This window comes from Mugil cephalus, chromosome 16 (genome assembly GCF_022458985.1).
Source record: "Mugil cephalus isolate CIBA_MC_2020 chromosome 16, CIBA_Mcephalus_1.1, whole genome shotgun sequence".
NCBI classification, from domain to species: domain Eukaryota; kingdom Metazoa; phylum Chordata; class Actinopteri; order Mugiliformes; family Mugilidae; genus Mugil; species Mugil cephalus.
In genome coordinates, this window is record NC_061785.1 from 23,294,853 (window position 1) to 23,318,427 (window position 23,575).

At 40.3% G+C, this 23,575-nt stretch overlaps 1 protein-coding gene across 1 annotated transcript; it reads right to left on the minus strand.

Moving 5' to 3' along the window:
- Window positions 1–339: 339 nt before the first annotated feature.
- LOC125022214 (caveolae-associated protein 1-like) lies at window positions 340–21,953 on the minus strand. The gene is made up of 2 exons (XM_047608653.1): window positions 21,105–21,953; window positions 340–3,672 (listed from the first exon to the last, which is right to left on the minus strand). Exons 1-2 carry the CDS (start codon window positions 21,633–21,635, stop codon window positions 2,794–2,796), a joined length of 1,410 nt encoding a protein of 469 aa, XP_047464609.1. The 5' UTR covers window positions 21,636–21,953; the 3' UTR covers window positions 340–2,793.
- Between the last annotated feature and the right edge of the window lie 1,622 nt (window positions 21,954–23,575).

Below are 23,575 nucleotides of genomic sequence, written 5' to 3' on the forward strand. Positions count from 1 at the left end.
CAGAGATACCTGTGTGGGCGCGCCATGTATGTTCTTTCTATACGTATATTAACAAATTATGGGTTATGTAATTATGTAATTAATTAGAATGAATGAAGCGGTAGTAACAAAGAATTAGGGTTTGGGGCAGTGGGCTTTCTGTTTATAATGTAAGTGGGCATTTTGATCTGCTTTCTAATTATTATAACATGTGCCTAATTGTTATTCCATTGTTCTCTGAAAACGATGTGTTTTGATGACGAATGTGTTTCATGTATTATGTATAGCCTAGCCCAATACCTGACATATATGATGGAAGTATGTTGGAAAAGAAACCATAAGCACTAGATGAAGCCGAACTGTGAAGCAAGAAGCTTTTATTACTTAAATCATTAGTGGTTAAGCAATGCGTCATTATACAAGAATCGGTTACAGACAAAACAAAAGCATGAAACAGAATGAAATACATTTTGGCATTTTGATGCCTGATTTTGGCTGCCTCTCAGCCATGGTGTTGTTAATCCACTTTGAATGAGTGATCAGAAACCCACTGTAGTTCACTGCCACATCTTCACACCTTTCATTCTTGCACATTTAAATGTCTCTCGCTGCACTGTGAAAGCTATGCAAACATGACTAAAGCTTGGTCTGGAAGCTGAATGTAGAAGAAATGCAAACAATAGATAGCAACTGGTAAATTAAATGAAAATGCATTATGACCTGCAGTAGCAGTGATTCACATTACATACAAAAATGAACACAGATGAAATGGTGAGTGCGAGGGGAAACCAAACTTTGACAGTACAAATATTGCGGTAACCTTTGGCACCAGTTATGTGTTTAGCTCTCTTTTCTCTGACTTGGGTTCACATATCATGGTATTGTCTCAGCATTAGCTCTTCTACTGCTACATTGTCCAAAGTATGTTGAAACAGGTTGCTCCCCCCTGACCAGGATTAGTTTAGAAAATTAATCGGTGGGTGAAAATACAGCTTGCGTATGCTACAAAGAAAAATGCAGTCAGAGCAGTACATTCAAGAGTGAAAAACATGAATTCTTGAATTCATCTTGGCAATCCTAAAATATCTCCAGAAGTGGCAAATATATATAATACATTTCTGCATCTTGTTCCATACATACAAGTAAATGTGAACAAAATAATAAAAAGGATGAAATGGTCAGAGAAAATGACATTGAAATGACTGGACACCAGGGGTCAGTGTCAGAGCACAGCAGTAACAACACAAGCACTAATTTTCAAACTTGTCCTTTGGGTAGCCATGTCCCCAGAGTACACACTGCTGATAAGAGTCCAAACTTGTTCGGCTGGATTTTTGTAGAACAACTAATCTCAGTTTATTTATGAACGTCATCTCTGAATAAGTCAGAGGAGGTTTTTACGAGGGTAATCCTCATGAGAAAATAATACTACCAGTGTGAAAATATAGCCTTGCTGTCTATACATTGTGTCTTGCAGACCTTCATTTTCATGTGTAATGATTATTCTTTAGGAAAAATGGAAGTTAAATGTCACATAAAAAGACTGCACAAAACAAGCAATGTACTAAAGAGACCATGATTAGGCTACATTCCTAAAATGAGATTACATCACTCTATTGTAAAGTGTGATCACATACAGAATCACACACCAATAATAATTGTGCTCATCAAAGAAATAATGACAGACATCACTGTGCTTCTAAATAGTGTAAATTAAGCAAAGTAAGATGACACATCAGTATTTAAACAGTAGAACAACAGAGAAGCTGGATAGAATTGTTTTCAGTGATATGTGATATTTCTAAAACATTAAGAAGTTCTCACTAAGTATGATGTACTCACCATGATGTATTCATTGTTCATGGATAATTTGGCCATTGGAAATCTACCACCCAAAACAATTTTCAACATTTTCCACTGAAATTCATAGGGCACAAAAGGAGAAGTCGTTTACATATTCCCATTTCACTTGTTGTGATTGACTAGTGTCTTGGTATACAGAAAAAAAGAAGAAAAAGAAATGTGGATTACACTTTCTTAAATGGGATGATGATGTCTCCCCAAATGATTCTCTGATCATGTCAGTTTCATTATTGTCCACCATGCTTTCCCCACCACAACTGCAGTGAGGTTGCTGCTTTTTTTCCCCAATTTTCATCTTCTTCTCTCAGTTCATGATCATTTGCATCGCAAAATCAACACAAACCCTTGAAGTGCTTTTGTGAATAGAAGAAATTGATTCAAATTAAAATCTTTTAGCATAAAACTTGTAGTGAAACTACAGTACTAAACTACAAGTAACATCCCGACAGTTACATTTTGTCCAGCTTGGGTCTTATTTTTGTTGTTTTAGCCACCATTCCTGCTCTCGATAAAAGCAACGCTGTCACGAGCTAAAACATTTGTCAGTCATATGGAGTTGTACATGGTTGAGTATTAACTCTCTTTTGGCTCTGTTTTGGTCTATACAAACACAGAAAGAAAGAAAGAAATCTGTCTACTCAGGTACCAACAGCTTTTACATTATATGGTCTTATGTAGCAATGAAGGCCTTAAAATGACAGCTAAAGGGGAGCTCAAGGTCTGCACATTCTGTTTAATTTCCTGCCCATTGGCAGGCAAAGTTATCTTATCTGACAGAAACAATGGCAAAAATATATAAAAATAAGACCCAAGTTTCACCGGTCTCAGTCTCAGTTACTCTTTAGCAGTCTCCTAAATCACAAATTTTCTTGAGTTTTTACAAAAGAACATCAGGGTTGGTGCAAAATATCTATATTTGTTAGGATCTTGTTGAGTGATTCTTTTCTGTATTTAGTCGCTGTCTCTATCTCTGTCCTCAATCTCCTGCATCGCGTCGTGGCTCTCCTCTTCTTCATCCTCATCAGGCTCTTCCTCATCACCACCTCCATTCATCATCTCCATCTCAACTTCCTCTGCGCCTTCTTCAACTTCTCCATCCACCCCACTGAATGGCTCAGGATCCTGAGACACCTCCACCATCTCAGTGCCTTGGATCACCTCAACAGCACCCTCACGGATTTTTTTGACATGGAAGGTGAAGGGAGGCACCTTGTACACGGCGGTCTTGGACCGTGCATAGACAACATGGTCTGGTGTAAAGGATTTCTTCATCTTTTCACTGGATGTCTTCATCTTTTGTTTGCGCTCAGGGTTGACGCTCATTCGTGTTCCTAGTTTTCCCATCTTCTTCTCAATGTTGTGACGTGTCTTCTCCAGGTTCTCCTTGGTCTTCTGCTTGGTCTTTTCTAAATTCTCTTTGGTTTTTTGCCTGGTCTTTTCCAGATTCTCCTTTGTCTTCTGCTTTGTCTTCTCAAGGTTTTCCTTGGTTTTTTGTTTTGTCTTCTCTAGGTTCTCTTTGGTCTTTGCTCTGGTCTTATCCATTTTCTCCTTTGAGAAAACAGTCTTCAGGGTTTGTACACGCTGCAGACTGCTACGCTTGATGCGTTCAGCACGAGTCTCCTCAGTGGATTCCTCAATCTCCACACCCTCCTCATCTGACGAGAGGTCTATATGGGGTTTGTCTGCCTTTTCCCCTTCCTGTCCTTCTTCTCCAGGTTCTTCCATGCCTTCTTTAAGCTCAAGCAGACTGCCCCCTCTGCTGCCTGACACAGATTCCGAAACCTTCATGGATTTAGAGATGCTGAGTTTTGAGGGAACCTTCACTTCATCCTGTGGAGAGGAGAACATGAGGAGTTTAGAAATAGTATGATAGATAATAGTAGCTCAAAGTTCAAAGTTCAAGGAGAAGGAAGAGAACCTTGCTGAAAAAGAGGCACGACAACATATTCAGGCAGTTGTAAGTTTTAAGATTTAAATAAACAAAAAAGTGAAAAGAAGTGAAAAATTGAGAGTCCAAGTCAACGGGAACAAGCTAAGACACTGTCTGAGAGTGGTGAAGTTACATCATAACATCATATACTGTACCAACATGTCCCACCAGTTCCCACCTCCCTCGCTAATTTAGAAAATAGTATGTTTGAAGGGACAGTTGCGTACATAAAGGATATATCTCATCTCATCTCGTCTTCCGTACCGCTTACATTAGCAGAAGAGGAGAGGGATAGTTAAGAGTTTAGCAGAAGTTGACAGGATAACCAGCTGGGACATAGTTACTGGTAAAAGTTTGTGTACATTTTCCTCTGTGTGTGCACAAGTACCTACAAGCTAATTGGGGTGAGCAGTGTGACTCACCAGGTAGGGATTGGTACAGAATAGAGGCCAGCCTAAGCAGAGATATCTGCTGATCTGAGCCCAAGGCCTAGTGGAATCTGTAATAAGGCTTCTCGTTTTGCTGATTTATGTCATACCAGAGGGAGAACATGACATAGAAAAATGGAACTATCTCAAAGATAAAGGAATGGAAGAAAGTGATTTCTGTTACATTTATCATCAAACGTAAAAAGCAAGATGATGATTAGAGATTGAGTACAAAGCTGCACAAACCTTTAGACTTAAATTTTTTTTATCTGTATCCTTTCAAAAGGTAAATAATGCAAATATGCTCACTAAAATGGCCAGACTGTCAGCCAGGTTAGCATGATAGAACCCATGTTTTATTGCAGAATGCGAAAGGAGGGTTCGGCGGTTAGATGTAAGGGGGGTGCAACACAACCTTTACCCGTGACATGCCTGCTTAATGGAATGAAAAGAAGTGGCTACAGGCTAGCACATGACAGCCACCATCAAAAAATTTCACTTTTAGTGAGAATTAACTGTAATTCGCAGGAGAGATCATCTAAATTCCAAATGAAAGATCACACAGTTGGCTCCTTAAATGTCCTGTTTCAACTTTAATGACCCGACTCAGGAGCCCAGTTTGGGATATTTAGTTATATGAATACATTCCTCTGCACACTCTCGAATAAAAACAACATATATATAAATATATAAGAAAGTATGATCTGACTGCGCCTCGCCCTAGCCCTCCTTGATAAAGCATTCCTTCACACCAACGCTGTATGCGCTCCTTTTTCTATCATTTATTACTTCATTCCCTTTGCTTGTCCAGCTCCCACACACCTTTTCCCCTCTTTACCTCATTTGCATTCCAGATGAGGGAGCCTTTCTTTCCCTTTCCCTCGTGTGCCCCCTTAACCTCGTAAATACAATGATCTGGCTTGTTAATGAAGGAATGGGAAGGAGGGGTAACGGGGGAGGGTTGGGTGGGTTGGACTTCCTCTTTCCATCACGGCAAAACTTCATCCAATTGGGCTCCTGGATGTCTGCATGTTCTACTTTTTGTATGTTGAACGTATTGTCTTTTCCTCTCCCCTAGACCGCCTTTATGGTCAAAACAGGAACACAGTACAGTCAGAACAAAGGACTCTCAGGGAGTGTGTGTGTGTGTGTGTGTGTGTGTGTGTGTGTGTGTGTGTGTGTGTGTGTGTGTGTGTGTGTGTGTGTGTGTGTGTGTGTATGGGGGTGAGGGTGTAGTGTTGGAGTGAAGATGATACTCTGCTGTCGTATGAATCGAGTAATAGCACAAGTGGGATGATGAGAGTCTTGGAAAACCATCTGCTCAGCAGGAAGGTGATAGCATCAAAGTGTAAGAACGGGGCGGGGGGGTCGACTCTATAGCTATTGTGTTTTGTTGCAGTGCGATGCTGGTTTTAGAGAGGTATTGTATCACAGTATCTTGGGTAAACTTGACCTTGGATGAGGGATTTTGGCTTTCCTGAACAGCTGTGTTGACAAAGGGAGCAGCTGGAAAATACCTGCTTCGTTCAAATTCATTATGTCTTATTTCGAACTCAAGCACAACGAAGTGTGTCTTGAAAATTACTTAATCCACGTGAAGGCATCATAGCCTCATAGTGTGACATTAGAGGTCTCATTAAAGGTGCATTTTAGCGCTCGATAATTGTGCGCAGCCTCTTGTGGGAATACATCCATAAGGTAAGCTTCCTGCTGTACCTTGCAAAAAATTACTCAATATTTTGCATTGTTGTTGTTCACAACAGTAGGCTCTGTCCAACATTAATAGATTATTATTTCAGTTCCAATAAATAACCAAAAATAACTAGCATGAAGTGATCCTGAGTTTCTCAGGGTTTCAAAGTGAATTAGTCAGTGTGAGTTAAGCAGCTTTGTCTCAAATGGACTTTAAGGACCACAGAAAATGTAATCTGCAATTATTGGTCCTCAGTTTGACAATGCAGGTTATTTATATTTTCTGAAATATATTAGCCTGACAGCTGTAAATGTAGCTGAAGTATCTGTGCAAAGTGTAGCTGGAATTGTCCCTCATGTTGGAGGTGCCTGAAGCCCAGTCTCAGAGAGTAAGTCACAGGCTAATGTGTTTGCAAAAGAAGGTTTCAACAGGGAATTCCGTGTTGCGTGCATGTGTGTCCTAAGTACATGGAAAGAGTGGATGGGAAGTTCAGGCATTCACCTTGGAGTGTTAACTTCCTGACCCTCCTAATTTAATGGGACATTGTTCTCCATGAGTCTGTTCTACCAAAGACAGGAAGGTACACTCAGCCATGGAAAATAGATGAATGAGGTATGTAATGGCTCTGAGTGTGTGTGCGGATGTGTGTGTGTGTGTGTGTGCTTGTGTGTGTGTGTGTGTGTGTGTGTGTGTGAGGCAGTGAGACTATATTTCACATTCAGCTCTTGCAAAACACGCGTATGGAGACAATTTCCTTAACTAGTTTGCATTTAAATTACAAAATGGCAGTTGGGTGAGAGGTCTGACTTGTGCTATTTTTGGGGACACAAACTAAAGTGAAGGTTGCTGCTGTAATGAGGGACTATAACCATGCCCTCAGTGAGTTGTTCTGCGGTTAAGATTGGGGTTATATTATGGTCATGATCAGGGTAACTGATGTAATGCACAGTTCCCCAAAAGTGACCAAAGTAAGTGTGTCAGTTATTACTAGTGGGAGACTGGAAAGCAGTGCATAAGCTTTCTTTTGTCTTTCAGTCCAACTAAATCAGTATGTAGCTCACTGAGATGACTCTCAGTTCAATATTTGGTTTTACTAACTGCTTTATACAGTAAGTAGATTTGAAACCTTGCCTGCAATCATTATCCACATTATCCTGGACTTAAAAATCCGGAGATGTACACCCATGAACAGGATGCTATGAATCAAATGGAATTGAATTTAAACTCTAGTAAAGCAGTCAGAGGAGAGTATGTAATACAGTTGTATCCAAACGTGTGTTATTATTCCTGGTGTCTGTGTGTGTTGTGTGTCCTTTGCTGAGATCTTTCATAATAAGTGTGCACAGTGACTAACTGTCTGCCCCACTGTCCACTCTATAGCTGGACACATTAGCAAGTAAGATGGATTTAACTTGAGCTTAACAAAGGTTGTGGCAATGCATCATTCTCTAACATTGTAGGACATGTCCACATGGAGTCATGGCCATCAGCCACTGTTGTGGTGGACTGACCTGCCCTATGATCTTTAGAGGCATCCTGGTAGTACTGCTGAAATAATCATTTTAATGCAAACTTTCTTCCTACTTAAAATCATACAAGTGTACCTCAAGTGTGTTTGAGGTGTCTTGAAAGAGAAAACAATAGACTATGCCGGGAAAATAAAACTTCCGGACTTGGTGTTTTTCTTTTCTGCTTCATCCATTATGTTCTCGTACCATGACGTCTTGTTTTGCCCCATTATTTCACATCCCTGAATGTGTTCTCTCAAGTTGGTGCCTGTTTGTTTCCTGGAAGTCATCTTTCAGAGATTCTGTGTATGTTTCATGTGGGCATAGTTACATTTTTTTGGGCGTAGTCAGTGGTAAACCACTATGACTATCACCCAGCGCAGAGAAACCATGGCAGCAACAACAATACCAGAGGAGTTGCCTCAGCCAAGTGTGTGCTGAGTGTGTGTATGCACTTCCTTCATCACGCCGAAAACAGTTTACTCTATCTTGTTAGCTAAATCTGGAATTGTGTACTTCACGTCACTATTGATACGCTGTGATTTCTAATATCTGAAAGCACACAAATCAGAATCAGGCCATTTATGGCCATTTCCACTTTTATTGTCTCTGTGTGCAATGAAAACATTTAGTTCTACTCGTGTCTCCATGGTAACAGTGGTGAGTCTAAATGGAACTATAATGTTTCCAGATGAAAGGAAAAAACTGTTTCGCTACAGTTGAGTCAAAGTAAACCACAATGTGTGTGTGTGTGTGTGTGAGAGACGAAGAGAGAGCAAGCGTGTGTGTGGGACAAGAATCACACCATGGAATCTTTCCACTCTCACACTGCAACCACTCATCAGGCTGATGTAGAGGGAGAGAGAGGAATCCCACTGTAACACACCCCTCTCTGTTTCTGTTTTCCTGTTTAAACTCAAACCACTAAGAACTCCCCTACTGCTGTGGAAAAGCCAGATTCATGTGTATGCGCGTCTGTGTGTGTGTGTGTGTGTGTACTAACTTGCATACAGTACTTTGCAAGGCAAGCACTACGAGGCTGCATGCACATACGCAATGAGGGGATTTTCCAGTAAACCCAGGAAAAAGGGGAATCCTCATGATACAACTGCTGATGTAAAGAGGAACTAAGGGTAAGCCAAGAGGCAAATAAGGACACTGTCATTTTTATTCTGGTGCTCCGGAATTAAAACACTTTATCTTCATTTTTAGCCAATCCATCATATATATATGTATATATATATATATATGTATATATAGGAAAAGACTAAGGCAATTATGCTATTAGTCTAACAATTTGATTGAAGCTTTCCCTCACCTCACACATTTCACACACATGTTCCTTCTGGCTGTATGGCCTACTAGTCAGTGTATGACCCACGGTTATTTGTGGTCAGCATGTCTGCCAGGATAGAGAAGCAGTGAGGAGTACAGTGGCCAAGTAATGAACTGCTGTGGTCGAGGTCTGCAGCAAAATGTGTTTTAACCACCTCACCTAAGGCCCACCTAAAACAATAATGTCATAATAGTTAACATGAGTGATCTGATCACAAGTGCGAAAGTTTAACCACATTTGTGAATACAACCAAGATGCGCTGGAGACACGTTTGCAATCCAGTTGTCTCATTTTTTGTGATGTGTTCATGTTGTGTCATAACCGCCCGTGGTTCTTAAAAAGTGGCTGGTAAAGACCCATTGTTACAATGTGTTTAATATGCTATTGTGGCCTGAATGATGTTGGTGTTTCTTTGCAGGCAGAGTGCAAAACTGAGATTGGAACTCCCGTGGTAGCCCAAGGGAAGCATTTTACGAGGTTAACTTCACTGTATTAATTAGGTACAATGAAATGCTTACTGACTCTTTCTGTTGCTTACAGTTGAGGTAGACAAGACTATGTAGCTATTTTAGCAATAATTTCCAATTTCAGAGGAAATATGAAAAACATATTTTTGTAAACACTTCAAAGGAAGCAAAATTAAGTTAATCAAGTTCGGGAGGAAATTGTGCTAACTAACTTGTTTTTGTTGCACAACTAAACAATGAAAAAGGGACCACATTCAGAATTTGACAGTCCACTTGACCTTGGTTTGTGAAGAATTAACAATATGTTCCTCATTGAACAAGAAGAAAGGGCTATGCTTGTTACATGTGTATCTATAGCATTTGTTAACTTGATAATACAGTTTATACTCCAGCAAATCTGTTATGAGCTGCTGCAATTCTTACCCGCTAGAAGCACATTAAAAATGAACCTGGACTTGTATTTATTTCAAAACCTGTGAAGTAAAAGAAACATAGTGACCTCCTAGACTGTGGGTGTAGCTTGCCTTAATCCTAATAATGTAATAAGAACTTTAATCTATGCTGTTTCTTATTTGTGGCATGGTTTGCCTTCTAGTTGAATAATATCCTAATTTGTGTCAAACAAGAGCTGGTTTTCTTTAGCTGCTTGATATTATTTTCAACAAAAGCCAATATTAGCTAACGATACACATGCATCAGTTTAATCTTGATGGTCACCATGCCAGACTGGCTCCTTTGGGTGATGGATGGTGAGGGCATACATTGCTTTAGCCAGTCAAGTACTGCGTATCTGTGTTTATACACACAGTTCTCATGTGAGTGCCATGGGAAACAGTGTGATGGTCACAGACAGCATAAAACTCTGGGGAGAGAACTCCCTACTCTTCTGCTGTTTTCCACTCGTCCCCTTTAATCAAAGACATGGGACCAGAGAGAGAGAGAGAAATAGAGATTGCTATATAAAGTGATGGCATGCCGCAGATCCCAGAGGGGGGAGAGAGAGGGATGAGTCACCAGGCCTGGAGCAGCAGTGGAGCACAGCATCAGCCTTCTTTTACCTCCTTTTCTCTTTCAATTTCTTTCATTTTTTCTTTAGTTCACTTCATCCATTCGATTTCCCTCTACCTTTCTTAGGAACTATAGTGTGTGCTATGGTTTTCTTTCAGTCTGTTATACAATTAGGTGGTCATATCACTGAGGAAAGTCTACAAATCAGATCAGAGTCACAGCTCCATGGCAACGGAACAAATATTCCTGTGGCAGTTGTGTGCCAGATAATAGCACTTTCTGCTACAGTCTCACTTGGTCAGTGGCACAGAACGAGACAGGAGAGGAAGACTGTCCTTGTGATGTAATCTTATAAACCTTCGTTGAGGAAGCTGATTTGGATGAAAAAAAAGTGAAATGATCTAACTCCACAGTCTGTTGTCTGAGACATAACATAATCACATTTTAAATGTCTTGCCATGTTTCATTGTAAACAGAAAGCTGTTTCAACCTGTTTCTCTCTGCTCGCTGTTTATACAAAAACAAGTCATGTTCTGACCAGCTGAAGCAATTTACTATTCTTTTAAGTTTATTTTATCACCTGAATCTTGACCAGATGTGCCTCTTTGTTGTTTGATTTTGTGGCCAATATGTGATGACGTTATTTCCTAGAGCTCTTAAAGGAAGCTTTGTCTCTTTATGGTGAATCTCTTCAGACCACAGCAGTTTGCATAAACTCCTTGCCCCTGCCTAAACATAGGAGCTTTGTAAGGATGTATCTAGCACTAATAAAGATTTCCTGAAGTGTTTCCAGGGCTGCAGACACGTGAGTGTGAGGCAGCTCTGTGTTGTTTTCATCTTCACTCCTTTCAGCTCTTACTGCAAGTCACAACTCGCAGTTATCTCAGGAGGTTGTTTTTATGGCATACTTTGCATTGTGGGTATTTTGGTCATGTACTTTCATGCAGAAACACATATCAGCACATCAAATGCATTTCCATAGACACACACAATCCAGTGTGATGAGTAAACCCAGTACAGCACCAATAATAATTGCTCCTGTTATTGATAGCATCCTTATGGATAATGTGAGTGTACCACTCAGCCTACCAAGCTTTGTGCAAATTGACAGATCAAATAAGCTTTCCATTCCGGAAATATACACTTACTTCCACACAAATTCAGATTACATCCTTCTTCTGAATTCTGCTAAAAAGCAATGTAATTATACCTAACCGCTGAACTTTACGGTCTGGTCTCCGTCCTTTTGGTCCTCTCTATGTGCAGTTCCCCATGCTTGACTCACAGGGACTTGGACAGCAAGGGATGACAGTGGTCGTTCCCATGGCCACCAAATGTTTTTTTCTTTTTCCAATAACAATGGAGGAGATTGATGTTTATGGAGAGATTTATGGAGCTGCAGAGCAAGTGGCTTCTTCCTCCGCTGTTTGCTTTCTTGCTGCTTCAAGCAGTGTGCTTCAAGCAGTGTGCTTCGAGCAGGCTACAAATGAGCAAGGTTACACACAGTGTGTGGACACTGAGTGTGGCTACTCTTCTTCACTTTACTGTTTAGCATTGGTCAGGCTTAAAAATAACAAAACATTTCAGTACAACCCTTACCTATATGTGAATCCATGATAGTTCAACATAATCCCAGTTACATCTCTATGACATCAACTGGCTAATTTTCAACAGAAAATTGCTACGCTTGCATACGGAGATCAAATCCTTTGCTTACCAAATATTACCCATTGCTGTAGCTGGAATGCTACACACAATCTGGCTGCATTACTGTAGCCCAGAAGTCAGAATAACTTCCCCCCACCCACAGTTTTCTAATGGCTGAAAGTTGGTTTTTGACCACTCTGTTTTGATCTGATTGCACTATGGCAAAGATTTGCTGGGTCAGTTATTTGCGAGGGATTCATGTGGTGGTGGACAGATGAGAAAATATAGCTGTCAAATATAGATTCAGTCCAGATCAAGTTAAATGACACCACACAGTTGTGCAACATGGACTTACATCTTCCTCAAGGCTACTGCAGTTAGCACTCTAAATCTACAGCTACCCTGATGATAAAAGGAATGAACGTAACATTGTGTTTTATTAAGTTGAAATGCCAGAAGTGGAAAAAAATGTGAGTTTTGGATTCATCAATGGAACAATCAAAAGTCGAAACACTGTGTAAGGAGACGAAGAGAAAAATTCACTGCTGCTAGTCAGCTTTGAAAGATTAGATACTTTATTTCTTTGAGTATTGGCATTATAAAGGACATAAATATACACAACATAAAGTGAAATCTAAATGTTGGACTTGGAGACTGAGTGCCTATGAGAAGACAACAATCACTACGAATTCCAGTACCTCGGCAGTTTATTTTTGCAATAAAATCCCATAATCATTCTGGATGGGTCACACAAATCATTGACCCCTTAGTTTATTTGTTTTTCAGTCACTTCAGATTCTCTAAAATTAGTGTATGCTGTGCGTGCGGGAGGCCACTTGGTCTGTTCAACACTTTGGTCCAGGCATTCAGCTGTAATGTTATGTAATACCTTAACACACCACCTTTGAATTGCCCCCCACTGCCCAGTTGCATATGAAGACACCCTGTTTTATACAAATGTACGGTAAATAGAATGACTCAATTTAACATAGTAAATATGATTAATGCAGTCACAAAACATCTTGAGAAATGCGCTGATCAAAACTAGACGCTAAAATCTGAAGTGACTTCCGTGACTTATCACAAGCATTCTTCTGTTTAGAGCCAATAATGTAACTGTCTATGGGAGGATTCAAAGCTGGAATCATATGACAGAGAGGATCATATGATTAAACAAACTAATGTTTTCAATAACCGCAACCTTTGACTATGAGTCACTGACGTCTGACTCATGTGGAAAAGCTTCTGCAGAGTATAATGATTTGGCGTAAGACAAGGATTTGGGAAATCACATCTCTGTTAATGGGAAGTGAGAGGCATTAGAGCAGATTTGTATTGCACAACTCAAAAATAATTTTTTAACAAACTTCAAGGATCGAGAAATGGCAGACTGCTCCCCTTCAGGGGAACGGCATCTAACTCATTCAACATTTAACAATTCAAAACATTTGTTTTATGTCTGTTTTTAAACAGACAATAATACTAGGTCTTTGTCTAGGTCTTGCCATGTTTTTTGCAGATTCCCTGAGACACCTGAACAATGCAGGACAATATCCATATCCAGATGGGTTTACTTCCTAAAAGTTGCATGTATGGGAACAGGACCACAATCCCGCTGTTTCCTTGTGCACTTTAAATCAGGCAGTCCACTAAATTAAGAAGTCTTCATAAAGGACCCAGCAGGTGAAATAGCATTTGCTGCTGTGAAAGAGCAACTTGAAATTGTTGTATTAACCTGTGTCTATTTTAAAGAAGCCTTTTCACATAACTGCATGTTTTAGCTGAAACCTTTGTGGGAAACAAACACAGATGTGGTTGCTACAGAAGTATCCTGCAAACACTTGTGGCAAACACGAATCAGGAAGACTCGACTGATGTCAGCATGCCACAGACTAGCTTCCCCACGCCCCAGCCTCGGATCCTAAAAAACAAACAGGAACACAATCTCCTAAAAGACCTTTCCTTCTCACAATCAAAATGGTATGTGATAGTTGCTATTTTTAGACCGCTCTCCCATTCTCTCACTGTCTCCTTTATCCTCTCACCCTTTCCTCTCCGTCTCTCTTTCCTTTCTTCACATTTTCTCAATAAGTTATTTTGAATGAGCAGTTGACTACACTGCCTGATATTCACACCATCCCTACCTACTGCACCCAAGCCATAAACTCTGCTCCAGAAGACCCTGTTCCCAGCTGAAACAATGCTGCACACAATCTGGCCTGTAAAATGAGCCAGGAACATTTCGGGCTCACATGTCCATATATGGATGTGGACTGACCTGTGTGAGAAGAATGGGTTCACTCTTGATGAATCTGGATGCAAAAAAATACTGGGAGTGTGACCTCCTCCAGGCTGATATGTAAACATTACGTTGCAAATCTGATTTAAATCGTTTGCAGACAAAACTTTTAGAATACATTTTTGTTTATCTTTTGCATGCAGCTGTAATGTAAGACAGCAATTTGAACACATGCTGTTGAGTCATATTAAGGGAGTGTGATAGCAGCGGGTGTGCAGACTGCAGTACTGCATAGATAAGAAGTACGAGCAAAGTATGTTTTGATGACTTGTTTGTGACATGATTCTTCCACAGTCCAGAAAAGTAGAAAAAAGCCTTTAGAGAGTCAAGAATCATTTATTGTCATTTTACATAACAAATTTTTGAATGGTAGCTCACGGCTAAAATAGAGCAACTATATGCTGTGTGTCTGCCCAACAAGTGCAACTCTAGAATAAAATAAGTTTCCTTCGATCCACATGAAGAGATTAATGGTCCCTCAGGATTTGTTTTTATCTGATCTGTTCACCCACATGGATGATAAACTGTGCATATACTTAGCTGACACTGGGAGGCAGAGTGAAAACACCTGCCAGTGAGCAGAGCTAAGGAGGGCACATATGTAGGGAATCTCTCCAGAAAAAAACAAATAGATGAAAAAGTCAGTCAGATAGACTGGTACAAGGCACTTAGATACTCTCACATACACACAAATAGCCAGGTTCACTAAATTACACATAGGAACCAACACAACCTGACTACTCAACATACATACTGGACTTCAGGCAGTTCAAATGATCAAAAAATAATTTTGTAATTTCTTTTCATGATGTTTTCAGATGTCTTTGGCAGTCAGTCTCTGTGACATGTAGGAGGAACTTCTAGAGAAAGACAAGCTTCAGCCTTCAGCAGGGTCATCAGGTCAGGACGACCCTGATGAAGGCTTCATCAGTCTAATAAAGGTGGACTCTTGACCTTTTTATAGTCTCTTTGACATGACCTGATCAGTCAAGGCACCCAGTATATTAAAGCTAAAACAGTTAAAAATTTAACAATGTGAGAAGTGAGAGAAAAAAAATGAGGAGTGGTAAGGGAGTTGGTGTGGGTGGTGGGGCGAGGAGGACACAATGTAAAGTCAGTCACCCTGGAGTGCGAAGGAGGAACAGGGCTGTGACTGGCTCCACATGAAGAGGAGGTTAGAATGGTGCGCTGGGGATGCCTGTGCTATGAATCAGCTGTCTAAATATGGTCCCTGCTCTTTATCGCAACACACCCATCTACTCCCTGTACAAAGATGATCAACACCTCCTCTTCTACCAGTTTATCTTATGCTCCCCCCCCCCCCCCCACATGTTAAATATTATTCCATGCTCTTCACAGGGATGGGGGGAGTCCCTCAAGTCTATCTGCTACACACTCTCCATACATTTAAAATCTCAACTCAAAGTCTCTTCTGTGAGTGATGCACACAGAAAAGGCCAAGTGCGAGGCATAGGCAAAACCAGGGCATCAGAAAGGAGACAAAATAAGCAGTACAAATAACAAGACACAATTTGAGACAGCCAGTCTATCCCTAAGGACATTCAGGGTGGTGCAAGCTGAACACAAGACATAGCAGTATTAGAGCAAAGAATGAAAAATTCAAACCCTCTGGTTTCTGAAAGTTGCTGTAATAGTTTCTCCGCTTATTAAAAACTGAAAGAAATTAAACTGCTTTTAAGAGCCCCCTTTGTTGGATTTGATGTTTAATAAAATCAGCTGCCTGTCTCAAAATGAAGTAGTTAAATGCAGGAAAACTAAGACGAGCTGAAAGATGCTAAAACTCCACTCTGTGTGACCCCTTTAAAATGACATTTGTTTAAGTCATATCCACAGAGTTATATTTCAGCCTCTCACAGACACTGTGCTGTAGAGGAGTTACATTCCAGGCGGGATCCTCAGTATGTGCAGTAAGCTCTGTTCTCTGGCAGCACATGGTCTCAGCTGTCAAGGAACTGAACACAGATGTAAGGGAGTAAATCTCAGGCTTACTGGACAGTCAGGCTTAAACAAGCCAGACACACACTCACCCAGAAACAAATACACCCACAGACAAACACATACTCCCAGAGAGGGCATGCTATACACACTAACAAGGAGTCAACTGACAGAGGCACTGATTAGTTTAGACTGTATTACATTGTACAGTAGCTTGGCTGGAGCACCAAATCAGTGGCATTATGGGGTATTGTTTGCCTTGTTGGCATGAATCACAGATGGTTTTGGTCTGGGTTTGGCTGATGTTGCACAGCATTTACTCCAACCTTTTCACTAATAATATAAACTGGAAAGTGCTCAGTTCAATTAATTTCAATTTTATTTATATCTCGTCAATAACAATACAAGTTGTCTCAAGATACTTTACAAAACCCGGCCTGAAACCTCCAGAGCAAGCATGGAGGGGATGGAAGCAAGGAAGAACTCCCTTTTAACAGGAAGAAACCTTGAGCAGAACCCAGCTCATATGGAGGGACCCATCTGCTTGAGAGGCCATGAGTTTTTCAGTTTTACTCTGAGACAGGATGCTAATATTGATGAGGCAGTACTGGTCACTTGCTTTATGTGCAAATTAAAGGACATATCCTCATCAAACATAAGACCAAGGTTTCTCCCCAAAATGACAATAACAATAGTAATAATAATAATATATATTATTATTCTCTCTCTCTCTCTCTCTCTCTCTCTATATCTCTCTATATATATATATATATATATATATGCTAATGTTAGCTAGTGTTAGCTAGTGCTAGTGTATATATATTACAATATATTACACAATGAATCTCTGAGATGTTTGTATATATATATGCTAGTGTTAGCTAGTGTTAGCTAGTGCTAGTGTATATATATTACACAATGAATCTCTGAGATGTTTAGGGTAAGGAACTCCATAACTTTTGTTTCTATAAGTAGAAGAATCAGTGTTGACATGAACAACCTAGAATCTGTCTGATAATTAGGATTCAAACAAGTCTAATCTTTCAAATCTACTAAAAAATTGTGATCAATAGTGTCAAATATCTAACAGGATAAGTACAGAGACAAGTCTATTTTCAGAGGCCATGATGAGATGGTTAGTTACTTTAGCCAGAGACGTGTCTGTATTGTGACGAACCCTGAAACTTGACTGAAACTCTTCAAACAAACCATTACTGTTTAAATTGCCACACAACTGATTAGCAAAAAACTTTTCTAGAATTAGAAAAAGGAATGCCTTCTAGATCCCTTCCCAGTTTTGTTGGAATGGGACCTACAAGACAAGTTGATGGTTTAGATGCTGTGTACAGGGAGGCGATCAAAAGATGCCTGAAACATGACCACCACTGAATGACATGCAGTCTTTTCAAGTCTTTACACCGCAAGTGTTGACACTGGGCCAAGACACACCTGAAGACAGATTTGATGGACCGAATAAGTGGGCCTGTGGTTGGATTACCACCACTCCAAGTGCAGCTCCATTAATGATGAACTAAATGGTCCTCTCTAGATGGAAGACAGACTGCAAATCGACCAACCGCCTGTCAGCGGTTTGCAGTGGTAGAGGAGCACGGCATTGAATATATACTGTATTAAAGCATGTGGACATATTGAATTTATAAAAAGACAGTGACATTTATTTATAGGTGCATAAAGTCATTAACCAAATGTGCCTAAACTTTGTTAAGACCACTCTTGTGAAGGGGTCCAAGAGGGAGCAGAGCGAACACTGACAGCCCTGAAACGAATTATTGCACACGTATTCACAGACTGAAAGAGAGACATTTTTTGAAAAGAACTGGGAAGAAATCATAAAATAGGATCTAGTGTAAGGTCTATTGTAAGACTCAAAACCCCTCTGGATAAGAATGTTACCCAGGGAATATATCTAGGAATGTTGTTGACTTGTGTGGAGATGTCTACACAGTGGCAAGAAGCAATGGGAGAAATATATTCCTGAGAGGAACTCCCGCTGGAGGGACATTAAGCTCCTATGTAGATTCCCAGACTGTTATAAGGATTATTGTAGTATTGTAGAAGAAAATCACATTTAAATGAAGAGCATAGATTTTCACATCTTCATGTTTTGCATATATGTTTCATGACTGTTGACTTGATATGATGATACACAGTGTGTAAGATCTCTGAACAGTCTGTGTAGTGCTGGATATGAATGAATATCTAACACAAATGAGTTGTAAATCCGGTGTGACACCTTAAGAGCGTTTATAACACAGTATACTATGAAACATTAAGTCATACTGGCTCTGGTTTGCTGCTGATTTTGCCCTCAAAACCCACAAAAACATGTCCAAAATTACTATTCTGAATAAATTACAGGATTTTTTTGGTTAGTGCCAATATGGATACTTAAGAGCTAAACATTAACATGTACTCATCAAAGAGCGGTGACCAAAATATTCTTTTGTGAGCAGAAAGTCTGTGCTTGCTTTTACATATCTTTGACATGTGTGATGTACAGTGTATACATCTATGACCACGATTGACCGCCACAGGCTGATGTCATCACCTTGACGACTTTGTGCACGTTAAACAGACAGTACGGTAAAAGTTGTGCTCTGCTTTGTTGTCTCGTCCGTCTGTTAAATACAGACCTGCGACTCTGCTCGTGTGCAGTATTTGTGAACGACAGTCTGAAGGGAAAAGTAAGAGACTGCTAATGAGTTCTAGCAAAGGCCACATATTATTGTCTGACATCGTGTACCAAGTGACCAGATAAATAGTGTTACAGTTCACTGGGGGCACTGGTGGAGTCTTAACTGTCTGCTGCTGATTTTGAAAGAATCTGCCCTTGAATGGCAACAGAGGAGCACAGAGAATTTAAAACAGAACAACACATTGTGGTTTTCTTTTTTAATGAAGACGAATTTGACGTTATGTCATATTTGGCAACCATTAACAAAGCCAGTGTTTTGAGTTAGTGAGCAAGCCAGAGATAGGCATTTCAGGGGGAGTTTCTCTTGCCACAGGGCCCAAGTGCTTGGCTAACACTAGCAAAATCCTGTTTTGTTTTGCACTATGTGGTATTTCAAAAAGACTGTATTGGAAACTTGCAACACACAGCTTTGAGTCTTTATTAGGTACTAATTACAATGAAGATTTATGACATTCTCACATTGAGAAACAGTTAAGTCATTGGATTTCTCCATATGTGATGATTAGTTTATCTCGTTCTGCTCATCTGCAGATTGTTAGAGTATATGTGCAATCATGTGCTGATATGCCAAGACATGGAAGCAAAATATATTGTGTAAGCATGCTAGAGTAATATTAGCACAGTCAGACAGTCTGGGTTGCCTAAGATGGACGTCTCATTTGAGTATTAGATACTGAGGGAAACGGAGAGAGTGGGACTGGTCGAATCCGTGATGTCTGAGTCAAGGGTGGAAACTCTGAATGTTCTTGTGCCACTGTGCAAAAGCTGCAAGCTATTACACATCACACTGCAGCCTCACAGGCTAAAAAAAGACTCAGGGCTCTCCTCAACTCTCCCTTAAAAAGAGAGAAAAAAACCTCTGTCTTTTTAAGTAAAACATCTGCTCCTCAGAGCTCTCCTCCTGCTGTCCCTGCGCTACCACTCCTCTACCTTAGACCTTGAGCATGCTTGTGGTATTTTCCATCTTTGTTTAAAAAAGGGGGGGAAAGAGTGAAATGACTTTCCGAATGGATTCCGTATGGCTTGGGCAGGCAGTAAGCTTAGATCACATGTGAAGGCTTGTATTCGAGTCCTATACCTTGCATGCCATGGAAAAAATGCCTGGAAACCACCTGTGGTGGATACTAAATATTCACCCAATGTACAGGTTCAACCAGCGTGCAGACTGAATATTCAGCATTCACTACTTGTGGCTTCCAGACAATTTCCTTAGATTTGAGGTGGAGCAGGGGTGGTGTAGAGCAACATGGGGGACACACACCCATGTTCAAGTAAGTTGTTCAAGAATATGAAGAATTTGCTTGCATGATCCATAGAATGGACACAAATTTTATAAAAATGATACGTAAGAATACAACGGAAGAGCAACAGTTGCTGAACTGGAAAATGGCTGGAAGCTGTTTTTTCCGACAAATAAATGTGACTGTCTCGTAACTGTTTCCATGGGTGTGGATGTGTCTCAACAAGCTGGTTGACAAAAAAGATTGTATTAGGCTTTTGTCTTTAGAGTGAAAATGTGATTTGGTCCATGTCATATCTTCCTAGTGTATTTCTCCCTGTTCATCTTGAATATACAGTATATATATTCATTTTGCTTCTTTTTGAACATTCTGGATATGAAGAAATTACACGTCACAATATTTTTGCAGAAAAAGTCAACTTCTCATAACAAGCACCATTTTCTTGGAGTTCTACTATTGTGTTGAAGGTGCATACAGAAGGTCTAGGGGGAGAGATGGTCCACAAAGGTCAAAAAAGTGAAATTGAGGACCCCAAAACAGTTTGCAAGCTGGTTTGTACTAATAGTCATTAGAGCCATGGCACTTCTTTCGAATATTTCCTCTTTATATTCTAATTGTTATTATTATAATCATTTTTTTTTTTACTATATCAACACTAGAAATATGATACAACAAGAACAACATTTCAGAGTTAAATTTTATTACTAGTGCTGCAGATTTAGTGATGAGAGATAGTACTGCATGTCACCTGGGCACTTGCCATTAATTCTTTAACCACTCCCTGAATTCCTTTGGACCTTATCAAAGTAAACATCGTCTTTCCGTTCCCCATTCATTTGCACTACATTACCTCTGAATAATTTCAATAAGACTTTTTAGAAAGTATATTTACGCAGAGCCTAGCCATAGTTTGGTTCATACGTGGGCCACACCCATCCCTCATAATTTGACATGCTTTTTAAATAAACCTATACCACAAACAACAACCACACATGGATACATGTGTTGATGCTATCAACAAACAAACTCTCACCTGGTAGATCATGACTTTGAAGTTGCGTCTCTTGAGCAGCTCCGCCTCGTTGTTCTCCAGCTTCTTGATTTGACCTCCCTGCTTCTCCAGGGTGGCCCGCACTGTCTTGACGTTGACGCTCACCTTGCCCACCTTCTCCATCATCTTATTGACACTGTTGGATGTGGTGCTGTGACTCTTTGCCAGTTTGGTCAGCTCGCTTTGGATGCTGGTCACTGAACGCTCCATCTCCTGCTGCCTGGCCTCCAGACCACTCTGGGTTTGCTGGATCTGGTCGACCGCACCAATGATCTTGTCTAACAAAGACAGCACCATGACCCCATTCACCTGTGGGTCCAGCTTCGTTGCGTCATCCTTGTCTTCGGTGTTGTCTCCCTCTGTGCCCATGGTGGACAACTCTTTCTTAGCTGCGGCAAGGGCACCTTCTTCATCATCTGAGGGTGGGAGGTTGATCTCATCATCTGAGACTTCAGTGAGGGTCTGAGGCTCAAGCTGAGCACTTGAGGATTCCAGTGCTTCCATTGCTGCCATGTTGGTGGAATTGAATTGTAGATTCAGCAGATGAACTTTCTTCACTAAATCTAAATTTGTTCTCGACTGCTTTCCTCTTTACCTGCTTGCGCTGTTCCCCTCTGTTCTTATTCCCTCCTATTTACAATCCTATGCCTTTTTAGCATACATGCATTCTTTGCTTTCTGTCTATTCTGTCTAATAGGAGTCCATACAGAAGTCCCTGGAGGCAGGCCAAAGAACAGGGGAAGCCAAGCAATACTGGATGTTAGCACATGAGCGTTAGGATGTGAATGCCACAACAGGCAGAGGCACCCTCCAGTCAAACTGCAGCCAGCAGGGCTTTTTCACTCAGCCCCTCCGCCCCCTATTTTTCCAGTGAATTCTCCACCTCTTCTCAGACTCCTCCCTTAGCTCCTCCCTTATATGCTCATACCCCTCCACAGTCAATGACACACCTCCTGAGTTGTGTCCAGTGTGGATGCAGGAGCTGTTCTGATTGCTTGTACACAAGCTGAGGCAAAGGAGGAATGTCAGGCAGGTTCTGTTCCTGTTTCCACTGCTCTCTCCCTGCTCTGCAACAGCATGTTCAGACGTAAGCTAAGAGGAGAAATAAAAAGATTGTTCAATAAACAGGAATGGTGTTGCAGTCATTGTTTACTGGCTTTGGCGAATACAGTGCCCATCTGATACAGTTGATGTTGATGGGTCTCCATGACAGTTAAATACAGTTATGCATTGTTGAAAGTTGAGGAAAAAAAGCCAAGAAAGAAATTACATACTTGAGGGCAGGGTAGCACCAACATTGCTATCAAAGAAAAAACTGCAACAGTCAGCTCACATTACCATTTTAACACCAAGTGTTTTTTTAATTTATTTATTCATTTTTTGTGTGGAAAACTTCCCACGTTGTAGCACTAGCTCACAAGTACTGTCTGGGAGGAACATGAAGTCTATGCGGAAAGAACCTCAATGATATCACCATGACATCATCATAGATTCTCTTGACAAAGCCCTTCCAAAGCCACAGAAAACATTACACCTGTCCACCATGTTTTTTAACCATGACAATCCTAAATATTTTTGTTGTATTTTTGTTTTTTTTGTTATTTTTGTCATTGATGGACTAACAATGTAAACAAACAAACAAACAACAAACAAACGCAAGTTTAAGACACACAACATTGATGAAACTTTTAATGTGTCTGTGGTGCTGCTGCTACAATAGACAATCAAGTATGAAAGTTAGATCCTATCCCACAACCTAGCAGTATTAGAAACCTGCCTACTAGATGCATGACTTATCTGTATAATATGTAGGGAATAATTTTTGATTTATTTGATCACAACTCCTGGAAAGTAGTGTGAGCCACTGTACATTTTAAGAAATACATAACCTAGAGTTACATAGCTCATTCATTTATTCTCTGCGCTATTGTTGTGATGTTAAAAGTGAAAAACTGTTTTCATAAAAGTTAAGGACTGCTTTCTACATTCAAATGTATATAAGTTATGAAAATCACATGTTACCCCAAAATGCTTCAAAAAGCGATATTTGAAAAGCTGTTTTTTATGAAGTATGCCACAGTAATTTATGTACATTATCGGAGAGCCGTGCTTCCAAAATTGCTCACTGGTGGCCTGCCAATGTCCTGGTTTAAACCCTGCATCATGTAGAACTGAGAGGGGGTAAAACTCTGCAGTGGCTGTTTGTAAAAGGAAAATTTCTACAGGATCTCATTACAACTGACTCAACACTTGGCTAGTTATGGACTATTCCATCACATCTGGTAGACCTTATTCTCAGGATGCTCAGAGGAGAGGTTTTAGTAGCACTTAATTTAGGTGCTACTAACGAAATTAAATTTGCTGCCCAAAGGAATTTGATAATGATTTAACTGGAATTTGATATTGAGCACTGCAAAAATGTTTTAGATGCTAAAGGTTTCTTCTGTCTCTTT

Coding starts and splice junctions, on each gene's coding strand:
- LOC125022214 (XM_047608653.1), bottom strand. CDS start 21,635: ATGGCAGCAATGGAAGCACTGGAATCCTCAAGTGCTCAGCTTGAGCCT. Junction 3,673..21,104: donor TCAAAGTCATGATCTACCAG/GTGAGAGTTTGT, acceptor TCCTCTCCACAG/GATGAAGTGAAGGTTCCCTC.